Source organism: Staurois parvus, unplaced genomic scaffold (assembly GCF_062004578.1).
Source record: "Staurois parvus isolate SC_StPar_1 unplaced genomic scaffold, SC_StPar_1.0 ptg000390l, whole genome shotgun sequence".
Taxonomy (NCBI): domain Eukaryota; kingdom Metazoa; phylum Chordata; class Amphibia; order Anura; family Ranidae; genus Staurois; species Staurois parvus.
The window spans coordinates 6879560-6903176 of record NW_028318186.1 but is presented as its reverse complement, the minus strand read 5'-3'; the positions used below and the strand labels follow the sequence as shown (position 1 = coordinate 6903176).

Genomic DNA, 23617 nt, shown 5'->3' with positions numbered 1-23617 from the left:
AAAATATATCTGGAACTAGACAGAGTTTAGGGGGGAAAGCCTAGAGAGAGTTTAAACGGAGTATCTGAAAAAGAGAGTAAAGGTGTTAGGTAGGAGATATAGATACAGATAGATAACAATGAGAGAGGATAGAGATTAGGAAATAGGATGTGGACAGGGGTATCGGATCGAGGAGGGTAGGAGGGAGACAGGGTAGGGGTTAAGACGATGTAAAATTGGAATTATGTATATGTGAAGTGTTTGTGTATTAGGTTCTTTTTGTATGGGAAATTTCAATATAAGATACAATAAAAAAAAAAGTGATGCTAGCGTTGCAGTACTATACGCAGTAGTAAGTGGCAAGTGTGTCCTATTACTGATAGACGGCACACATGTCGCGGGCCAGTCCAGGGTTAATCAAGATGGCAGACAAACAGCATTCGTGCACGCAATGGAACAGCATGTGGTGATGACGTTTCTTGTGAGTGAATGCGTAAAACCCGCGGATATCTATAGAAGACTTCGAGCACAGTATGGTGATCTGACGCTCAGCTGCAGTAAGACATTTGAATGGTGTAAACGTTTCAAAGATGAACGTACATCTGTCAGTAATGATCTCGGCCGTGGTGGTTCCCAGCCCACAGCAGTCATTCCTGTGAGCATTCAGTGCGACGAACACCTGATCCTGGATAATCTACGCATAACCTGTCTTGACATTGCACAAGAGATGTATCTGTGGGATTGATGAATACAGTCGTTGACGAAGTGAAGCAAGCTGTGCTAGGATGGTTCAGGTGTACTGACAAATCTTTCTATGCCAAAGTTTTCCAGGCAATCGTTAAACACTGGGATAAGTGTATAGATTTAGCAGGGCAGTATGTTGAAAAATAAATTCAGTTTCCACTCCTTGAAATGTGTTCTTTAATTATATAAATGCTTTTTATACCAAATAATTACCATATTTCTTAAAAAATTTATTATCACCACCATAAACTGACTTTTTTTTTTTAATGCATTTGTATAAAGAGGTTGTATTAACAGGGTTTTACTTTATTGGAGTCTCTTTCCCCTCTTATTCTTAGATGTTCCTGGTGACATTGTGAGAAATAAAAAGTGGATTCCTGCATGTGGTACAACCCCTTGGGGAAAATGCACAGAGAGACCGACCAACTCTTAAATGAGATGTCATGGTTGTCTGGCAACTGAATGAACTCCCAGGAATCAGCTCAAGTACTGGCGGTTTCCATCTTGCCCAGTGTATATCCAAGATGGAGGCGTATGGCATACCTCTTTCACCTCATGGATCTTGCAGCATGGTGTTACGCAGAGCATGATGATGTCATTACGTTGGCGCGTTTAGTCGCATTTCATTGCGATGATTAGCGGACTAAATGTGTCAACGTAATGACATCATCACGCTCTGCGTAACACCATGCTGTAAGGTCCATGAGGTGAAAGAGGTACTTGAGCTGATTCCCAGGAGTTCATTCAGTTAAGCATGGAGATATATAACTTCCACTGGAGGCAAGTAAATTTTTTGAATTGTGCTAAGTATTGACTTGCACTTTATCTTACGGGACACACGTTCTTAGCCTCACAGAGGAACTCTATTACTCTTATTTAGAAGATACATTTTTGGGCCTTATACAGGTGACAACTGTAAATATAATGCGATAAGGAAAAAACAGGACTTTGTCCATTCGTTTTGCTCTTACTTAGAGAAATTTTTGGGGCCTACAGTAGGCTATTTATACATGTGACCATACATGCCATCGCAAGATTGCGATTCAAGATATACTCATATTCCATAGTGCTACTTTTTGGCTCAAAGGAGGCTTATTACCTCCCATTTTTTGTCAATGGGTCTAAGATCCACATTTTCCACTTGGAAACAACGGTGTCCTCCATCAGGGTAATCCTCATTTTCAATTGATACTGCCAATAGTAATATATGATTTTCTTTATACTGATATCCATGTTATTCATTATAGATTTAGCCAAAGTGCTATCCAGTGAGATCATCCTGTTTAAGGAATATTGGCCGATTGAGGTTGGCTATACACAGCTCATATTTTTCTTATCAGCTAATATGATGATGATGATGAGACACAAGGTAAATAACGACTATTATAATATTTTCCACTTCAGAGGTATCAGGAATTGTTGGATTTAAGCTTGATGTGATATATATTGATATATGCATATGGTGACTCTTCCCAGCTCTTATACTTATTACACACATTTATCCTCCAGGATTTTCACTACTTATCACCCTACCATTCAACATTGATGAATACATGAGGGAAGTGCAAAAGATATTTCCAATATTGGAAAACAACAGGAACTTGAAACTGTGAAGATTCAACCATTTAGAATACTATCATTATGGACTCCCCATACACCATAACAACTTCTTATATATGAAAAATTATTCTTATACAGATGAAACTCGAAAAATTGGAATATCGTGCAAAAGTTCATTTATTTCAGTAATGCAACTTAAAAGGTGAAACTAATATATGAGAGAGACTCATTACATGCAAAGCAAGATAGTTCAAGCCGTGATTTGTCATAAGTGTGATGATTATGGCTTACAGCTCATGAAAACCCCAAATCCACAATCAGAAAATTAGAATATTACATGCAATCAATAAAACAAGGATTGTACATGGAACAATATTGGACCTCTGAAAAGTAGAAGCATGCATATATACTCAGTACTTGGTTTGGGCCCCTTTTGCAGCAATTACTGCCTCAATGCGGCGTGGCATGGAAGCTATCAGCCCGTGGCACTGCTGAGGTGTTATGGAAGACCAGGATGCTTCAATAGCGGCCTTCAGCTCTTCTGCATTGTTCGGTCTCATGTCTCTCATCATTCTCTTGGCAATGACCCATAGATTCTCTATGGGGTTCAGGTCAGACGAGTTTGCTGGCCAATCAAGCACAGTAATCCCACGGTCATTGAACCAGGTTTTGGTGCTTTTGGCAGTGTAGGCAGGTGCCAAGTCTTGCCTGAAAATGAAGTCAGCAGCCCCATAAAGCTCGTCTGCGGAAGGAAGCATGAAGTGCTCCAAAATCTCCTGCTAGACGGCTGCTTTGACCCTGGACTTAATGAAGAACAGTGGACCAACACCAGCAGATGACATGGCTCCCCAAATCAACACAGACTGTGGAAACTTCACACTTGACTTCAAGCATCTTGCAGTGTGTGCCTCTCCATTCTTCCTCCATACTCTGGGTCCTTGGTTTCCAAATGAGATGCAAAAGTTGCTCTCATCAGAAAAGAGGACTTTGGACCACTGAGCAACAGACCAGGTCTGTTTTTCTTTAGCCCAGGTAAGACGCTTCTGACGTTGTTTGTTGTTCAGGAGCGGCTTGACAAGAGGAATACGACATTTGAAGCCCATGTCCAGGATCCATCTGTGTGTGGTGGCTCTTGATGCACTGACTCCAGCCTCAGTCCACTCCTGGTGAAAGTCCCCAACACTTTTAAATGGCCTTTTCCTAACAATCCTCTCCAGGCTGCTGTCATCCCTGCTGCTTGTGCACCTTTTTCTTCCACACATTGCCCTTCCACATAACTTTCTATTAATGTGCTTTGATACAGCACTTTGGGAACATCCAACTTCTTTTGCAATTACCTTTTGAGGCTTTCCCTCCTTATGGAGGGTGTCAATGATGGTTTTCTGCACAACTGTCAGGTCAGCAGTCTTTCCCATGATTGTGATTCCTACTGAACCAGACTGAGAGACCATTTAAAGGCTCAGAAACCCTTTGCAGGTGTTATGGCTTAATTAGCTGATTAGAGTGGGACACTTTGAGCCGAGAATATTGCACCTTTTCACAATATTCTCATTTTCTGAGATTGTGGATTTGGGGTTTTCATGATCTGTAAGCCATAATCATCACAATTATGACAAATCGCGGTATGAACTATCTTGCTTTGCATGTAATGAGTCTCTCTCATATATTAGTTTCACCTTTTAAGTTGCATTACTGAAATAAATGAACTTTTGCACGATATTCAAATTTTTCGAGTTTCACCTGTACTGTTAACGGTTCTCCAGCCATTTAATTGATGCAGCCAAGTGAATGTGCAGGACTTTTTTTGTTTTTTCTATTCACGGATTTTATTTTTGTGATTGACTGTGTTCACCATGTTTACAATGCCTTACCTTTCCATGATCTACATGATCATATAAAGTAAATAATTTGCATCCACTATCGATGGTGTTGGTTTACTCTGCATAGGATTTATAATATACTGCCTTTTTGGCAGTTTGCTCTAGTCAGCTGCTAACCTTTTTCTCATAAGCTCAATTCGGTTTAGAATCCACACCCCATATTAGGGTGAGTTGGAGACATCCTTTTTGATGGGTGATTACACCCTTAAGAATAATGGCATTTTTTCCTTTTGTATAAGATACTTAAACAAAAGCTGCTGGATACAATGGTAACATAGATAACATTGCTGTATTTCAGTGACAGTTGGATCAGTCTATTATTCTGTAACACAGCTTGACCTTTAGACATATATGACCAATGGCATGTGTTATACCACAGTGCCATTTTGAGGTCAAATTGGAGAATGCTTCTTCCATTGAAACAGTATTGCAAAAGAGACCACACCCATTATTTAAAAAAAAAAAAAAAAAGGTCGGCAGGTTAGGCTGAGGAGGAGGACTCTAAGATGACTTAACACCGAGGGATATCTCTGCCAGAACTGGAAGACGCTTTTAGCTCAATCTCCTGCAACCGTTTTGGAGCAAGCCTGGGGTCAGCATTGCCAACGGAGATTGTGAAGCCTCTGTAATCAGAGCCAAGTAACCTTTTAGCATATTTCCATTGTATACAGAACACAGTTTCACTAGGAGGTAGGTAGCATTTTGCTTGACAGGTATATCTGTCAGTCTTATATTGTATTCCTAGAATTGTACAGAATTTTTCTTTAGTAAAAGCACATTAATATACCACAAAGGTCTAAGCTTCCTTGCTTACAATGCAAAGTAACCTTACTACACACTAAAGCAAAACAGCAGGTGGGTAAGTCTACTTTTCCATGACATCTAGGCCTATACAAGCTTGCAGTGCGTTTCCTGAATTATAGCTTTAAAATACTTTGCCCGACCCCATACAAAAAGAATGAGTTTATTTTAAAGTAGATAAATGTCTAAAATGGTTTAATTCTTTGCAAATGCTCTTTAAATTTTAGCCATATCAGGCCTTTTTGTTATTAGGCTGGAGATTTAGTATCATTACCTGTTGTGCTCCATTATTACATACCTTTTTGAGCTTCTCAATTTGCCGGTTGCGGACAGAGGTGTTATCAATAGCAAGGACCTCCACGGACTCTTCCTTTTCCAACTGGTACTTATTCACCCCAACAATGACCTCAGAACCTGCCAAATTTAAAAAACAAAATTTAGTGAACAGTGAGATAAGGCCTGTATTAGAGAGACACCACTCTGGATGGAGGAGAACATTTTGACAGCAACATTGTCACTCTATTAGATGGACTAGCACATTTAAATTCACTAATAAAATTTAAAGCCAAACTCCAGCTAATACTTTAAAAGCAGTTACAGGAAACAGTTTTTTTTTTCTTTTGGGATAAAGGTTTTAAAAGAAATAAAGCTGATCATTTTAAGCACACCGACACCCTGTAACTGCAAGGGAGCTTCTTCTGTTGAAACACTACAGACCTACTAGATGGATCATCAGATAAAACTAGAAAAACGAAACCTAAAAAAGAAAACCTAATGCAGCCATCACATCTAAGAATTGGTAAGCTGAAATATAATAAATGTTTGCCTTTGGGTTTAATACTGCTTTAAATTTGATATAATGATAAACAGATCAGCTAAACGCATAAAAGTGAGAAAAATAAAGCAGTTCTAAAATAGGTAAACATGAGTTTTAAATTGTTTTCCAAGTGCATGACACACAATAGTTATATTCCATACCATTTGGTGACAAAAGAGCATACACTGCCAAAAGTGGCCTAAAAATAAACCTAAGAAAGCCCTTTATAATGCATCCATCAGCTTACAAAGGATGCTAGTAAACAAAGGCCAGCAATTCTAACTGTAGTACAGAACAATTTCAGGCCAATGTTGATTTTGTTTGTTTCATAAAAGAAAAACCAGCAGGTGGAAAATGTAAAATTGTTTCTAATATTTTACAGATACAGTGATGTACACAAGTATCACCTAAAATAAAATTTTTAGCAGAAAGATTAAAAAAAAACAAAAAACAAACAACCCCATGACACAATACTGCCATCTACTGAGCTAATATGTCAGTTTATGTGCTTGTTTATTGCTGATAGGAGAGGAGGACTGACCATGCAGAAATTCTCTCTTGCTCCAATTATTAATTGCATTGTTATGAACACCAGACTGGACCTACTTCAGCGCTGTTTACTACAGCTGTGCATGGTCACTGTATTATTTATTACAGATACTTGCATAGCACTGTCAATTTACGCAGCGCTTTACATATACAGGTGAAACTCGAAAAATTTGAATATCTTGCAAAAGTTCATTTATTTTAGTAATGCAACTTAAAAGGTGAAACTAATATATGACATAGACTCATTACATGCAAAGCAAGATAGTTCAAGCCATGATTTGTCATAATTGTGATGATTCTGGCTTACAGCTCATGAAAACCCCAAATCCACAATCTCAGAAAATTAGAATATTACATGCAATCAATAAAACAAGGATTGTACATAGAACAATATCGGACCTTTGAAAAGTATAAGCATGCATATGTACTCAGTACTTGGTTTGGCCCCTTTTGCAGCAATTACTGCCTCAATGCGGCGTGGCATGGAAGCTATCAGCATGTGGCACTGCTGAGGTGTTATGGAAGACCAGGATGCTTCAATAGCGGCCTTCAGCTCTTCTGCATTGTTCGGTCTCATGTCTCTCATCTTTCTCTTGGCAATGCCCTATAGATTCTCTATGGGGTTCAGGTCAGGCGAGTTTGCTGGCCAATCAAGCACAGTAATCCCACGGTCATTGAACCAGGTTTTGGTGCTTTTGGCAGTGTGGGCAGGTGCTAAGTCCTGCTGGAAAATGAAGTCAGCATCCCCGTAAAGCTCGTCTGCGGAAGGAAGCATGAAGTGCTCCAAAATCTCCTGGTAGACGGCTGCGTTGACCCTGGACTTAATGAAGCACAGTGGACCAACACCAGCAGATGACATGGCTCCCCAAATCAACACAGACTGTGGAAACTTCACACTGGACTTCAAGCATCTTGCAGTGTGTGCCTCTTCATTCTTCCTCCATACTCTGGGTCCTTGGTTTCCAAATAAGATGTAAAAGTTGCTCTCATCAGAAAAGAGGACTTTGGATCACTGAGCAACAGACCAGGTCTGTTTTTCTTTAGCCCAGGTAAGACGCTTCTGACGTTGTTTGCTGTTCAGGAGCGGCTTGACAAGAGGAATACGACATTTGAAGCCCATGTCCAGGATCCGTCTATGACCAACACTTTTGAATGGCCTTTTCCTGACAATCCTCTCCAGGCTGCGGTCATCCCTGCTGCTTGTGCACCTTTTTCTTCCACACTTTTCCCTTACACATACCTTTCTATTAATGTGCTTTGATACAGCACTTTGGGAACATCCAACTTCTTTTGCAATTACCTTTTGAGGCTTTCCCTCCTTATGGAGGGTGTCAATGATGGTTTTCTGCACAACTGTCAGGTCAGCAGTCTTTCCCATGATTGTGATTCCTACTGAACCAGACTGAGAGACCATTTAAAGGCTCAGGAACCCTTTGCAGGTGTTATGGCTTAATTAGCTGATTAGAGTGGGACACTTTGAGCCGAGAATATTGCACTTTTTCATAATATTAAAATTTTCTGAGATTGTGGATTTGGGGTTTTCATGAGCTGTAAGCCATAATCATCACAATTATAACAAATCACAGCTTGAACTATGTTGCTTTGCATGTAATGAGTCTATCTCATATATTAGTTTCACCTTTTAAGCTGCATTACTGATATAAATTAACTTTTGCACGATATTCTAATTTTTCGAGTTTCACCTGTATATTTTACATTCACATCAGTTCCTGCCTTCAAGGAGCGTAAAATCTAAGGTCCCTAACTCACATTCATAAATACACATACTAGGGCCAATTTATACAGGAGCCAATTAGCCTACCAGCATGACTATGGAGTATGGGAGGAAACCGGAGTACCCAGAGAATACTGTACTGTGGTTGGGGTTCGAACTGACAATCCTAGTGCTGCAGTTGGATAGACATTTTATTGATAGAACTGGCCCATGTAACCAAGATGCCACTTTGGCATTTTCAGTAACTGGTCTGGCAATCCTGGAGGGTGGTGAAGATAACAAACCCTTCTGGATGTATCCTCTGCATTCTTGTCCCCGACAGGGGCGGACTGACCATTTGGAAACTCGAGCACTGCCCGAGGGCCCGGGGTCAGTAGGGGGCCCCATGAGATGCCCCTGGTACCTTTTTTTTTCATAGGCTTTTTTGAGTTTGGGCAAGGACACAGGGGCCCCATGATCCCCTATTGCCTGGGGACCCCATGAGTTGTCAGTCCGCCCCTGGTTGTGTATCTAGTCTCAGCACTACCTGAAGGTCCAAATACCTTTTATTCACACTGGCAGTCAGTAAAATACAGCCTGTTTGGGGATTATGGGCTGCTTAAGCAAGCATTATGGAGTGCTTTTTGTTACTAAGAGCAGTGCCAGCACCCACTGATCTCCTGTTTACATCACATTCTTGAATATGAAGGGGGGGGGGGGGCACCAAATCCTTGAAGCATTTTGGCTGAATTTTATCAATTACCAGTATAATAAAAAGTTATGGGATCTTGAATTCAGTCTCATAGCTCTGGTGATCCCTGCTGAACAGGTGGATGACAAGTCTGTGTCCGCTCTGCTTATGCAGAGCGGACACAGACACGGCCCGCTCTCTTCTATGGGCAGTCGGATGTACGCAGACTGCCTGTCCATTTACACCTGACTGCCATCCAATATGCTGGACGGAAAAGGAATGAATTCCTATCCATCCATTTTTGGTTAATCGGATTGGATGTAGGCGGGTGTAAACGGACACGTCTGTTTACACCTGCTGCTCTACAGAGTAGAATGGAGGTTCCAGTCGGTTCCGCCCAAAAAACAGACAGGAGGACGCAATCGTAACATTCATGTACTGTAAAAGGAACCTTATTCTGTGCAGCCAAGTCTGGCATATGAGGGGCAAGTATTGAAGCAAAACTCCAGTTTGGATATTTTTTTTTCCTTTTTTAACTTAGATGCAGGAGTCCCAACTTTTTGTTCCCCCTCTGCATTACAGCGCCATGTCTTGTGCCTTTAATTGGCTTGGTGGGAACTACCAGCTGTGCAACACTGAGCATCAGCAGGTGCTTCCTATCATTTTAATGCCCCCCCCCCCTGCAGTTCTCAGTACTACAGAGAGATGTAATGATGCAGCCAGTGGTTTTTATTATTGGTCATAACAGCACAGCGGCCACACTGCACATACTTCTGGGACATCGTTTTTGAGGTTGATTTACTAAAACTGGAGAGTGCAAAATCTGGTGCAGCTGTGCATGGTAGCCAATCAGCTTCTTGCTTCAGCTTGTTCAATTAAGCTTTGACAAAAAAACAGGAATCTGATTAATTCCTATGCAGAGCTGCAACAGATTTTGCACTTGTTAGTTTTAGTAAATCAAACCCTTTGTGCTGTTGTTGCTCCCTTCCCACCACCATACCACAGGAAAGAAGATACAATTGGAGCAGTCGCATGAATACTATATTAGCCCTACCCCCCCCCCCAAAAAAAAAAAAGAAAAAAAAAAACCATTATGCTAGAAATGTAATATAAATAGTGTATACTGTCCAGGGGTAGGGGCAGGGACTGCAGAAAATAATAACTTGGATGCCTTGAGTTCTGCTTAAATGCTTTTCCTTGAAACACAGTGAATGCCCTCTGCTAGTTTCATCAATGAAGAAGCAACAGCACAATGAAGCAGTCAACACTTTGCTCACTCCTCCTGCCAGCCAGCTACTGGCATTATATGGACAGAACTGTGCAATGCAGAAAAGCTCTACTTATATAGAAACTGTATGTATATATATACACACACACACACACACACACACACACACACACATACAGACATATATACACAAATACACACACACCTCAGCATAAATGAGTACACCCCAACAGATTTGTCGGAAAACCTTTCCTTTCGTTTCAGAATCAACATTTTCTATGGGATACTATACTACAAAATACTCCCACAACTGTGGGCCATTGACTGCAAACAAGATTTGTTCATTTGCACACACACAAAAAAGTATTTTTCCTAACCAATTCATTCAAGACCATGTTGCAAAAATGAATACACCCCAATGAAAGTCTTAGGAGTAAAGCTAAATTTTAGACAACTTTACTTAAAGAAACCCCCTTCACATTTCATGCTGTCAGCAATGGCACCACATGGAAGAGGAATGTCACAAGGCCTGAGAAGGAAAGTAATTTCTTTACACTAGAATGGCGAAAGCTACAAGAAGATCAGGAAAGCTAAAGCTTTACTTATCAGTCAGAATACTGTAGCAAAAAGTATACAAAACATTTACCAATGATGGAACTGAAACCATCTCACAGAGACGTCCAGGCCACCCACAGAAGTTAACACCCAGACAGAAGCGTCTTCTGATGAGAAGAGTTGAAGAAAATTGCCATGCAAGTTCACAGCAGTTAGCTAAAAAAGTAGAAAGCCAAACTGGGGTGATTGTTTCCCGTGCCACAATACGGCGTACACTGGAGAGGAATGGCATGCATAGGTGTTGTCCATGAAGAAAGCCTCTCCCAAAGCCCATGCACAAAAAAGCCCACCTAGAATTTGCCAGAGCCCATGCTGAAAAAGAAGACTACTGGGACTCTGTACTCTGGAGTGAGGAGTCCAAGATAAATGTTTTTGGAACGGATGACTTCAAAACTGTATGGCATCGCAAAGGTGAGAAGTACAAAGAAAAATGAATGGTGCCTACAGTGAAACATGGTGGTGGCAGTGTCCTTCTGTGGGGCTGCATGAGTGCTGCTGGTGTCATTGATGGTATTATGAATTCACAGATGTACTGTTCTATGTTGAAAGAGAAGATGCTACCATCACTCCGTGCCCTTGGTTGTCATGCACTTTTCCAACATGACAATGATCCAAAACACATATCTAAGGCCACTGAACAGGGTGAACTATGGGGAATTCTAAAGAGACAAGTTGAGCACCGCTTTCTATCCAGTATCCAGGCTTTAAAAGAGGTCATTCTTGAAGAATGGAAAAAGATAGATGTTGCAATAGGTCGTCAACTTGTTCATTCCATGCCTAGAAGACGTGGTGCTGTCTTTACAAATCATGGAGGTCATACAAAATACTAGATGTAGTAGTTTTTGTTGTGGGGTGTATTCATTTTTGCATCAACTAATTTGAGTAAACTGAATATTTTGTAATCTAAGTTATATTATTAACCTTACTTTCATGTAATGAGCTAAACAAAATGTTCTATAAAACTCAGTTTTGTCAAAATGTTGGAAATTGTTCTTGTGTTCATTGAGATATTGATTAAAATCTTACTTTTCAAAAAGGGCTTTACTCATTTAAGCTGAGCACTGTATATATATTTTTGGACTGCAAATTTAAAGCAGAGCACCAGCCATTTTTGTGTTTATTAAAAGTCAGCAGCTACAAAAACTGTAAAATGCTGACTTTTGATAAACAGAGACTCATCTGTCCCAGAATCAAGCGATGTGCTCACCTGAGCTGTCCTTTTCCTCAGTCTTCTGTCCCCTTACAGCACGTGGCTATGCCAGCTTGCGGCTTCACAGCCGGGTGTCCACTGCGCATGTGCGAGCGTCACTACGCATTGTAAATGGTCCTGCAGTCTTCTTGGACCAGTCACGTGCCCTAATAGACTGCGGGGAGTAATGGGGAGAGAACTTCCGTTTCCAATCAGATTAGGCAGTTGGAGTGTAAATGGTCAAAATCAGGTACTTGCTCCCCCCCACACCAAACAAAGTGCCATTTGGGGAAGAGGAGAAGGCAGGAAGCCTTAAAAGCAAAACTTGACATTTTGGGTGGAGCTTCACTTTAAGTAATTAGAAAACAAACGCCATATATAAAAGTAATTTCTAACACCCACCTGAGTCAATTCGAGCCTGCCTCCGGGCTGCGCACTCCTCAATGCGGAGCTTGGGGATTCCCTCAGCCACAGCTCTGGCCATGCCACCCATTTCTTCTATCTCCTCAATAAGCTGCTCCACAGAGAACAGGTAAAGAGTGAATAAAAGTGTCAATAAAAAGTATAAAAACATAGCAAAATTAAAAAACAAACAAAAAAAAAAAAAAAAAAAAAACAGAAAAACATAGGTTTAAAGCCCAGCTCTAGGAAAATAAAAAAAATTGTGCATTTTTCATTTTACAAGACTATGTGGCGTTTTAGTATATATTCCTTCTTTTGCTAGGTAAATTTGAATAATTGCACAGACACATTTCATATTTACATTGCCAGCCAGCAGGTAGAGCTCTGCGCTCCATGTTGAAATGTTAATAGAATAATTTTAGCTGCTTTGCAGAATAAAAACAGTTTACAGAGCCCAGGCAGGTGAAGCTCTATTGTAGGCAAAGCTCAAAGCTGGAAAGAGAAAGCCTGCTAACAAAGAGCTACTGCCATGTGCTTACTTTGGAAAACTCTAATGTTTAAAAAAGGAGAAGTATGGCCAAAGCTATTTTGGCTATACACCTCCTATGGGTCACAGGAGTGCACTTAGATCTGCACTCCTGTGACCCCAATTCAGCCAAACACAGGCTAAAGTCCACTGTCTGCTAACGTCACAGAACTAGTCCTGACTCGGCATGGATCCTGAAAATAATGCCGGGATTCGCCCAGATGCCTAACCGGCACCTGACTCAGCCTCTTGGTGTACCACTGAGAGCATTAGCCAGCTGCTCCCACACCCTTCACTGTCTAGTGCTGAAGTGAGCGCTTGAGGGGCAGAGCAAAGTGACTAACAGCGAGCTCTCTGCTCAGTGAAGACAGAGAACTGAGCGATCAATGGTCTTTCTCGGTCTTAAAGCCGGAAGGGTACAGATGCACCTAGGGAAGTATAACTGATTGTTTTTTGAAAGCCCACACTTCTCTTTTAAATATTTCTATAAAAAGTAAATAAAAAGATATAAAACATCAATGTGGATCACAGAATTTCTTCAAAAAAATAAAAGTGAACTAGAAAACTTAATTGTTTCACTTGAAGGAGCTTAAAAACAGAATTGGATGAATCCATAAATACAAAAGCTTTTTAAAAAAAGAGTGTAACTGTAGTCAAAATAATTTTCTTTGTTAGTTTTAGATAGAGTAGGGAATGGCTAAAACCACTAAAAGTTTGTTTTCTGTCTGTGTCCCTTTAGGGAAATTTTATTTTACTTCTGCCAGAAGACACAACAGAAGCAAGAGGAAATCTCTTTGAAACACTCGTCCCAATTGAAAGATCACCTCTGTACTCCTGTTCTGCTGACCAATCAAAGTTTTGGATTTCTTTGTCGGTGACACTGGTCATCAGTTCAAAGAGAGAGGCCGAATCTCCTCATGGGACGCACAGACAGCTATAAAAAAAAATCTGACAGGTTCTAACCCTTCACCACTCTATCCAATTTTTTTTTTTTATTATCTTGAGATACACTTTGAATGCAGTCCTAACCTTTAGAGCAGCTTGGTAAACGTCCTCCGTTACACACTCCATCATGTAGGAACCTCCCCAGGGATCGGCCACTTTAGGGATTCCAGACTCTTCTTGGATGATAATCTGGGTGTTCCGGGCTATTCTGGCACTCTTCACGGTAGGCAATCCTAGCGCCTCATCAAAGGAGTTGGTGTGCAGCGACTGAGTGCCTCCAAACACTGCGGCCATGGCTTCAATCACAGTGCGGATTACGTTGTTATAAGGATCCTGGTAATGGTAGTTTTGAGAACTTTAGTCTTTTTCATTTTTTTCCCGAGACATACAGGTTCATTAACACAGCGTTGTGACCTGGATCAATGCAACTCAACCGCTAGGCTAGGGAACATAGAAAACAACTGTTTTCTATGTGTCCTATTTATATTTATCACAGCGCATCGGAATGCACTGCTGTGCTGTGGAGACATGAATGAAGTGTCACTTTGTGACACTCCAAATACAGTTTAAAAAATACTACAACCACATATACAAAAAATATGTTATTATGGCAGGGAAAAAGTATTATAAATGGGGCAGCACAGTGGCGAAGTGGTTAGAATTTCTGCTTAGCAGCACTAGAGTTATTGGTTTGAACCCAAACCACAAGACTACCTGCCTGGGGTTTGCATGTTCTCCCTGTGCCTGCGCGGGTTTCCCCCAGGTACCCTGGTTTCCTCCCACACTCCAAAAGACATGCTAATAGGTTAATTGGATCCTGTCTAAATAGTCATAGTATGTATGTAAATGGTCCTAGTATGTATGAATGTGAGCTAGGGACCTTAGACTGAAAGCTCCTTGAGAGAAGGGACTGATGTGAATGTACAATATATATGTAAAGAACTGCGTAAATTGACAGCACTATATAAGTACCTGGAATAATAATCATAATTAAAAAAAATAAAATTAAATCTAAGGAAGTAGGACATACTGAATAATTAAAGCAATTATAAACCCAAAACCAAAAAGTGTAATATATTGCAACTTGCTAATAATTAGAAGTGGAGGCTGCATTAGTTTTCTTCTTTTTTAAAGCATTATTTCCCCCTCTGTTTTCACCTGGTGATCTAGCCAGTGACACACCTCCTGTATTAGAATGCCTCCTCTCTGGATAAAGGAGCAACGTTAGACAGCAACACTGGCAGAAGGGTATAAGATGGACTAGAAGACTTTGTTCTGTTGAAAAACAACAGACTTACTGGCCAGATCACCAGGTGCAGGGTGACTGGTCTGGTCTCCGCCCTCTTCTGAAGTTTTCTGCAGGCAGCCTGTGGTGGATGAGGCCTGCAGGACCCCTCCCACAGCTCTGCTCAGGTTAGGTACAGCTCAGTGATGAGGTCACTGCTACTTTTACAAGAAAATAATTAATTGTATTTGTAAAGGCATTTGGTGCACCAGAAGTAGAGGCACTGTATATCCCTTGTGGATGTTGAGGAATGTATTCAAAAGGAAAATGTTCTGCCCTGAGTTGAGCTTTAACAAAGCTTAATAGCTCAAAATGAAAATTTACACACGTAATTGAGTCAGAGCAAAGGATGGCTCCCTCTGAAGTTTTCATTAGACAAAGCCAGCCTCAAAGCAGGCCTAGGTGGGTACCCCGTAGTGCTCTGGAAATTCTTTATCATATATTTAAATATTTAATTGTAAAAGGATTGTGTATGTGTATGTATATATATATATATATATATATATATATATATATATATATTTATTTATTATTATAATATACACAAACACACACACACACACACACACACACACACACACACTGTAATAACCATTAGAAACATAAAAACATAGTAAATTATAAGAAAATTAATCCCAAAGAGCAAATTCCTAAAGTTGGTAATTGAGAAGGATGAACAAGTACAATGATATCAAATCTCCCTTTACCTCCTTATCATCAAACCAAAAAGTACATACAATTTACCAGTCTACACCTTGTTTGGAAAAACGGTTATGTGTAAAATAGGTATTGAACATGACATCATTTTTCTCAGTAAATATATTTCTCAAGGTGCTATTGACATGAAATTTTCAAATGTCGGTAACAACCCATGCAATCCGTACATACAAAAGAAACCAAAACAAATACATTCAGAAGTTAAGTTCTGTGTAATAAAACAAAATGACACAGTGAAAAAGTATTGAACATGCTAACTGAAATTTATTTAATACTTCATACAAAATCCTTTTTTGGGAATGACAGCTTCAAGACACCTCCTGTATGGAGAAACTAGTCACATGCATTTCTCAGGTGCGATTTTGGCCCATTCTTTCACACAGTCTTCAAATCTGGAAGGTTCTGTGGGCCTCTTCTATGAACTCTGATCTTTAGCTTTTTCCATAGATTTTCTATTGGATTCAAGTCAGGTGATTGGCTGGGCCATTCCCGCAGCTTTATTTTCTCTTTCTTTGAAAACAAATGAGTTTCCTTGGCTTTGTGTTTGGTATCATTGTCTTGCTGAAATGTCCACCCTCGTTTCAGCTTCATCATCCTGGTAGATGGCAGCAGGTTTTTATCAAGAATGTCTTGGTACATTTTTTCCATTCATCCTTCCTTCAATGATATGAAGTTTGTCAGTATCGTATGCTGAAAAACAGCCCCACACCATGATGTTCCCACCTTCATGCTTCACGGTTGGGATGGTGTTTTTGGGGTGATGTGCAGTGCCATGTGACCTCCAAACATGGTGTGTACTATGGCATCCAAAGAGTTCAATTTGGTCCCATCTGACCAGACTATATTCTCCCAGTATTTCACAGGCTTGTCTTAATGTTGTGCAGCAACCTTTAAATGAGCTTCAACATGCTTTTTCTTCAGCAATAGAGTCTTGCGTGGTGAGCGTGCATACAGGCCATGGAGGTTGAGTGCATTACTTATTGTTTTCTTTTAAACAATTGTACATACTAATTCCAGGTCTTTCTGAAGCTCTCCACATGTGGTCCTTGGCTCTTGGACAGAGTTGTCCAAGATGATAATTATTTTCATGTCAGGAATCTTGCGAGGAGCACATGGTCATGGCCGGTTTATGGTGAAATTATGTTCTTTCCCTTCCAGATTATGGCATCAACAGTGCTCACCGAAACATTCAGAAGTTTAGAAATCCTTCTGTAACCAATGCAATCAGTATGTTTTGCAACAACAGGGCTGTGAAGGTCTTGAGAGCTCTTACACATCATGAGATGTTTTTGTGTGACACCTTGGTAATGAGACACCTTTTTATAGGCCACCAGTTGAGACAGAACCAGCTGATATAAATTTGCACTGCAAGGGGCAGGAGTGCTTTCAAATTACTGATAGATTTCAGCTGGTGTCTTGGCTTTCCATGCCTTTTTGCACAACCCTTTCTTCATGTGTTCAATACTTTTTCCCAGCATCATTCCATTTTATTACACAAAATTATTACACAGAACTTAATTTCTGAACTTATTTGTTTTGGTTTCTTTGTATGTATGGATTGCTTTGGTTGTTACCAACACGTGGTGAAAATTTCATGTCAATAGCACCTTTAGAAATATATTTGCTGAGAAAAGTGGTGACGTGTTCAATACTTATTTTACCCCCCCCCCATATGTATGGATCCCTCAGAGCTGTTTGCTGACATCCATTGGATAACAGAGCCCACTTGTTGGGGTGTGGTGTGTAATACACCACCCTCACCTGTTCGGTTAGGGACCAGCCAGAAGTCTGGCAGTGAGCTCGCAGTAAGAGGGATTTCTGATCTTTAGGCTGGAAATGCTTCTCGATCAGATACGCCCACAGACGTCGCCCTGCTCTCATCTTTGCGATTTCCATATAAAAATTCATCCCGATGCCCCAAAAGAAGGATAGTCTAATGATAGAGAAAAAATAAGTAAATAAACCTAAAATTAATAAACCTCCTATGAACCACAACATAATAAAACAAAGTATATGTAGACATTGTTATTTTTAATGGAAAATTAGACGCTTGGCATTCATGAAAATGATTCATCAGAAATGTTTTACCTGCCAAATGATTGCCAATTCTACCCAGGCATCTGTTTAAAACTCTGACAGCAGAAACCCTAGCAGAAAAATGCTGCTTTAAAAAAAAAAAAAAAAAAAAAAAAAAAAAAAAAAAGAAAAAAGACTGGTAAAAGCTATATATTGCAGAAGCGTTTAAGCGTGTCAAGTGTCTGATCATTAATGCATTCCATTGGCTATGAGGGGGTTGAAATGCACATCAATCTTTACAAAATTTATCGGAAATTGATATTTTTGTGTATTAGTTGCCACCAAAAGGGAATATACATTTACTTTTGAAAAAATGGAGAGACAATGTGCGCTGGAGACTACAAAACCCAAGACGAATATTAAATGCAAGTATTGAAACACTGACTTTTGCCCATGTCAGCCCTCATAAGGGTGCCCCTCCACTGGTCTCTAAGGTATCTGCATTGCAATGGGAAAAGGGAAACCATGCTAAAAACTAACTAACTATCAATGATAGCCAAAAGGTAGCTATAGACACCTAATGGTTTCTACTATTATATGATGATCTTGATTTAGAATATCTACTGTAAAGGCAAATTTAAAGCATGATCAAAAATAACAAAAAAAAAAAAATTGTACAGCCCAAATTCCACACTGATATTACATTACATCTTGGATGGGCTGGTAATTTGAACCAGTTGTTGATTTCTTATATAACTTGCATAAAGGCAGTTTCACCCGACAGTGCAAACAGAGTAATCACGATACGTGTGAACCCTTTCTTCCCCACTGTGTCCTGTCCTGTGTTTTTATGCTGCTTTATGTTTTTGTTCCTAATAAAGATAGATTTCAGCGTTTAGTGTGGTCGTCCAGATCCTTTCCCTTCATTCAATACTGATATTACATTTTGGCTGGACTGGTAGTTTGAACCAGTTGTTGTCTTCTTATATAACTTATATAGCATGAAAGTTATAGTGTCTACAAGCAATAGTGTGTGCGTGTGTACACACACACACACACACACACACACACACACACACACACACACACACACAAAATCACACCTCAAAAAAAATTAAAGGAACACTTTTTAATCAGAGTATAGCATCACATCAATTAAACTCCTGGGATATTGATCTGATCAGTTAAGTAGCAGAGGGGGTTGTTAATCAATTTCAGCTGCTTTGGTGTTAATGAAATTAACAACAGGTGCACTAGATGGGCAACAATGAGACAACCCCCAAAACAGGAACGGTTTTACAGGTGCAGGCCACTGACATTTTTTTCTCTAACTCATCTTTTCTGACTGTTTTTCACTAGTTTTGCATTTGGCTAGGGTTAGTGTCACTACTAGTAGCATGAGGCGATACCTGGACCCTACAAAGGTTGCACAGGAAGCCCAACTGCTCCAGGATGTCACATCAATACGTGCCATTGCCAGAAGGTTTGCTGCGTCTCCCAGCACAGTCTCAAGAGTGTTGAGGAGATTCCAGGAGACAGGCAGGCAATTTTTTTTTATATTAGTAATGGCGGTGATCAGCGATTTATAGTGAGACTGTTACAGTGCAGTAGGCAATCTAACATTAACTGACACTGGGTGGGAACTGACTAAATGACACTTACATCTCCAGTGACACTAATACAGTAATCAATGCTAATAATATACACTGTCACTGTACTAATGACATTGACTGGGAAGGGGTTAACATTTAGAGACAATCAAAATGTTAATTTTGTGTACTGTGTGCTGTTTTACTAAGCAATGTGCTGGGTTTTGCAGGGAGAAAATAAAACAACATGTCACTGCTGTCTTTAGAGAGCCCTTTACCAACACAGAGCTCTCTTCTGTCATTTGCTAAGCTGATCAGCAGGTTCTAGCCATAAATCATTAGCCGGGAACCACCGATCGGCATGTGCGGTAGAAAATGAAGGCACAGCCATGGAAGCCATGCTCCCTATCTGGAAGAGCCAAATCACATACATGTACAAGATCCGGGGCAGGGGGGCTGCTCTTCCACAGTATATCTGCGGTTGAAGCTGGGAAGTGGTTGAAGGTGCAGATACAGAATATGTACTTACCTGGGTGCAAATTCATCAATGGTCAGGCCAGCTTTCAGCCCAGTTCTGCAATACTCCAACCCATCAGCTACTGTATATGCCAGTTCCAAGACAGCATCTGCTCCTGCTTCCTGCATGTGGTACCCACTGATGGAGATGGAGTTAAATTTTGGCATGTACTATAGAAAGAACAGAAGGTGATGGGGGAGAGAGGGTGGTTAGTGACACAAATGGGATCTTACCAAGTACAGAACAAGTCCCAGTTAGCAAAGCCTAGGTGTATGTTCATTTCATACACAAACATACAGACAAAAAAAATAATGTCCCGATTTGGATATAACCCCCATCACCTAAAGGCCCAGTTATACATCATCACTATGTTACTGCTGCATAGCAAACGTTTAGGCTGCATTCACACCTGAGCATTTTGCAGCTCGAAGATGCTCAACAAGCAAAATCCCATTCATTTCAATGGCCCCTGTTTACATCTCAGCATGGACAGGGGCCACTGAAATGAATGGGATTTTGCTTGCGGAGTGTCTCCAAGCTACAAAACGCTCAGGTGTGAATGCAGCTAAAGGTCAGGTTACTATGCAGAAGCTTTTGCCTCCAATAACTCTCCTTATAATGCAGTAATTGCAGAACAAAACATGTCTACTCTACTGCAAGTTAATAATTTACTCAGTGAACACATGCATACACTAAGTGTTGCTAATTAGACATATACTTTAACCACTTTCCCTCCAGAGGATTTACCCCCTTCCTGCCAGCCATTTTATGCGTTACTTTAACTGACAATTGCGCAATCATGCAAGGCTGCACACAAATTAAATTTACGCCCTTTTTTTCCCACAAATAGAGCTTTCTTTCGGTGGTATTTGTCCTCATGTGCTTTTTAAATTTTTTGCGCTATAAAAAAAAAAAAGACCGACAATTTTGAAAAAAAACCCAAAAACATATGTTTTTTAATTTTTGCTATTAAACATGTCCAGTAAAAACATTTAATACATCAAATGTCATCATAAATGTAGGCCAAAATGTATTCTGCTACATGTCTTTGCTATTTTATGTGAAAGTTATAGTGTTTTTACAAAGGCAGTATATATACTGGGCTTTCTTATAGCAGGACTGCGGGGGGGCATTCTGACACTGGGGGGAACGGACCTGGTGTCACTGACATCCCCAGTGACACCAATACAGTGATCAGTGCTATTAAAAAGCACTGACTGTACTAATGGCACTGGGAAGGAAGGGGTTAACATATGGGGTGATCAAAGGGTTAACTGTTTCATTTGTAACCGTGCGCTGTGTTTGTGCTTCACTGTAAGCACACTGCTTTGCATGACTGTGCTAAGCACACTGCTTTGCATGGCTGTGCTATGCACAGCCATGCTAAGCAGTGTGCAGGAGATGACAGGCGAGAGAACGGTTTTGTTTCCAAACAGTTCTCCTCCCCGTCGGACATGCTCGGTAATCACCGGCTGGGACCTGGTGATTGACAGCAGAGGCCGCGAATGGCGATGCGGCTAGGGCGCAAACGCCCCCTACCCGGAAATGCAAAATCTCTCACACACACACACACGTGATTTTGCGCACTGCTGCCACCCTGCCCTGTAGCAGTATTTCTGCTATAGGCAGCGGTAAAGCGGTTAACTAGACCATTCCGCTATGTGGTGACAGGATATCCTTAGAGAAGTTTAGGATAGTAAAAAAAGAAAAAAAAAAAAACCACACACACAACACAAGCACACATACTTATATGGCTGCAGAATTAATCAGATGCTGTGGCTGAACCCCCGATGGCTCTAAGCCCAAGAACTGATCGGTCATGTGAGCGCTTAGTTTTGGAGTCTGCTCTGAGCACAGAGCAATGACTGTCGGTCACCGGTTCTCTACTCTGCCCTTCAGCACTCACTGGAGCGCCCCCCAGAAGAGGGCGTGGGACCAGCTGGCTCAGGCTCTCAGAGGCACATTGAGAGGCTGAGCCAGCTAATGATCAGGCATCTGGGTGGATGCCGATATCCTTCCAGAGGCCTCTAAAATATCAGCCGATAAATTTTAGCCCACTGTCAGCTGATTCTGCTTCACAGGAGAGCACAAGTAAGTGCACTCCTGTGACCCTCAAGAGAAGTATGGCCAAAAGAGCTTTAGTCATACATTTCTTTTTAAGAACTCCAGGTAAACATAAAATATACATCTATACACCTAATGCAGCTTTGTATTCTTTAATCACTTGAGGATTTTAAACGTACATGGGGGAGATACAATTAGGTCCATATTTATTCGGACACAGGCACAATTTTAGTTTTTTTTCCAGGTATTTACAAAAATATATTCAAGCTATAGTTATATAATGGATATGGGCTGAAAGTGCACACTCTCAGGTTTAATTTGAGGGTATGTACATCCAAATTGCAGGAAGGGTTTAGGAATTACAGCCACCCTCTCTTTTTCAAGGGATCCAAAGTAATTGGATGATTGACTCAAAAGCTGTTTCATGGCCAGGTGTGGACTACTCCGTTATTTCTTCATCAATTAAGCAGGTAAAAGGTCTGGAGTTGGTTCTAATTGTGGTATTTACATTTGGAATCTATTGCTGTGAACCTACATCATGTGTTCAAAGGAGCTGTCCATGCAAGTGAAACAGGCCATTGTAAGGCCTCAAAAATGAAACAAATCCATCAGAGACATAGCAGCAACATTAGGAGTGGCCAAATCAACAGTTTGGTACATTCTGAGGAAGGAATAACGCACTGGTGAGGTAAGAAACATAAAAAGGCATGGACGTACTCTATGGTAAAGAAAAACCCATTCACAACATCCAGACAAGTGAAGGACACTCTCCAGGAGGTGGGCGTATCATTGTCAAAGTCTACAATCAAGAGAAGACTTCACGATAGCAAATACAGAGGGTTTACCACAAGGTGCAAACCATTCATAAGCCTGAAGAATAGAAAAGCCAGATTAGACTTTGCCAAAAAACATCTAAAAAAGCCAGACCAGTTCTGGAAAAGTATTCTTTGGATGGATGAAACTAAGATTAATCTGTACTAGAATGACGGGAAGAAAAAAGTGTGAAGAAGGCTTGGAACAGCTCATAATCCAAAGAACACAACGTCATCTGTAAAACATGGTGCAGGCAGTGTGATGGCATGGGCATACATAGCTTACAGTGGCATTGGGTCATTGGTGTTTATTGATGATGTGACAGAAGCAGCCGGATGAATTCTGCAGTGTTTAGAGATATACTGTCAGCCCAGATTCAGCCAAATGCAGCAAAGGTTGATTGGACGGCTCTTCACAGAACAGATGAACAATGATCCAAAACACACTGCAAAAGCAACCCAAGAGCTTTTGAATGAAAAGAAGTGGAATATTCTGCAATAGCCGAGTCAGTCACCTGATCTCAACCCTATTGAGCATGCATTTCACTTGCTGAAGGCAAAACTAAAAAGGAAGAAAGACCCACAAGCAAAGAACTGAAGACAGCTGTAGTTAGAGCCTGGCAAAGCATCAGAAAGGAGGAAACCCAGTCTTTGGTAATGTCCATGGGTTCCAGACTTCAGGCAGTCATTGCCAGTAAAGGATTCTCAACAAAATATTAAAAATGAACATTTTATTTATGATTATATTCATTTGTCCAATTACATTTGAGTCCCTGAAAATGGAGGAACTGTGTATAAAAATGGTTGCAGTTCCTAAAATATGTACTTAAAATTTCTGCTCAACCCCTTGAACTAAAGCTGAAAGTCTGCACTTCAAATTCATGTGGAGCGTTTCATTTTAATTTATTCTGGTGGCATACAGAGCCAAAAGTAAGAAAATTGTGCCTTTGTCCAAATATATATGGACCTAACTGTAT

General features: G+C 40.5%; 1 protein-coding gene across 1 annotated transcript in view; it reads right to left on the bottom strand.

Annotated features, from left to right (window-relative positions):
* Positions 1-23617, bottom strand: part of MMUT (methylmalonyl-CoA mutase) — a 142923-nt gene that overhangs the window by 102812 nt on the left and 16494 nt on the right. Inside the window, exons 4-8 of the mRNA XM_089686057.1 lie at positions 19777-19934; positions 17404-17575; positions 13725-13973; positions 12170-12281; positions 5263-5378 (exon numbers count right to left, since the gene is read on the bottom strand). Of these exons, the coding sequence (XP_089542183.1) occupies positions 5263-5378; positions 12170-12281; positions 13725-13973; positions 17404-17575; positions 19777-19934 (807 nt within the window). The remainder of the gene's footprint in view (positions 1-5262; positions 5379-12169; positions 12282-13724; positions 13974-17403; positions 17576-19776; positions 19935-23617) is intronic.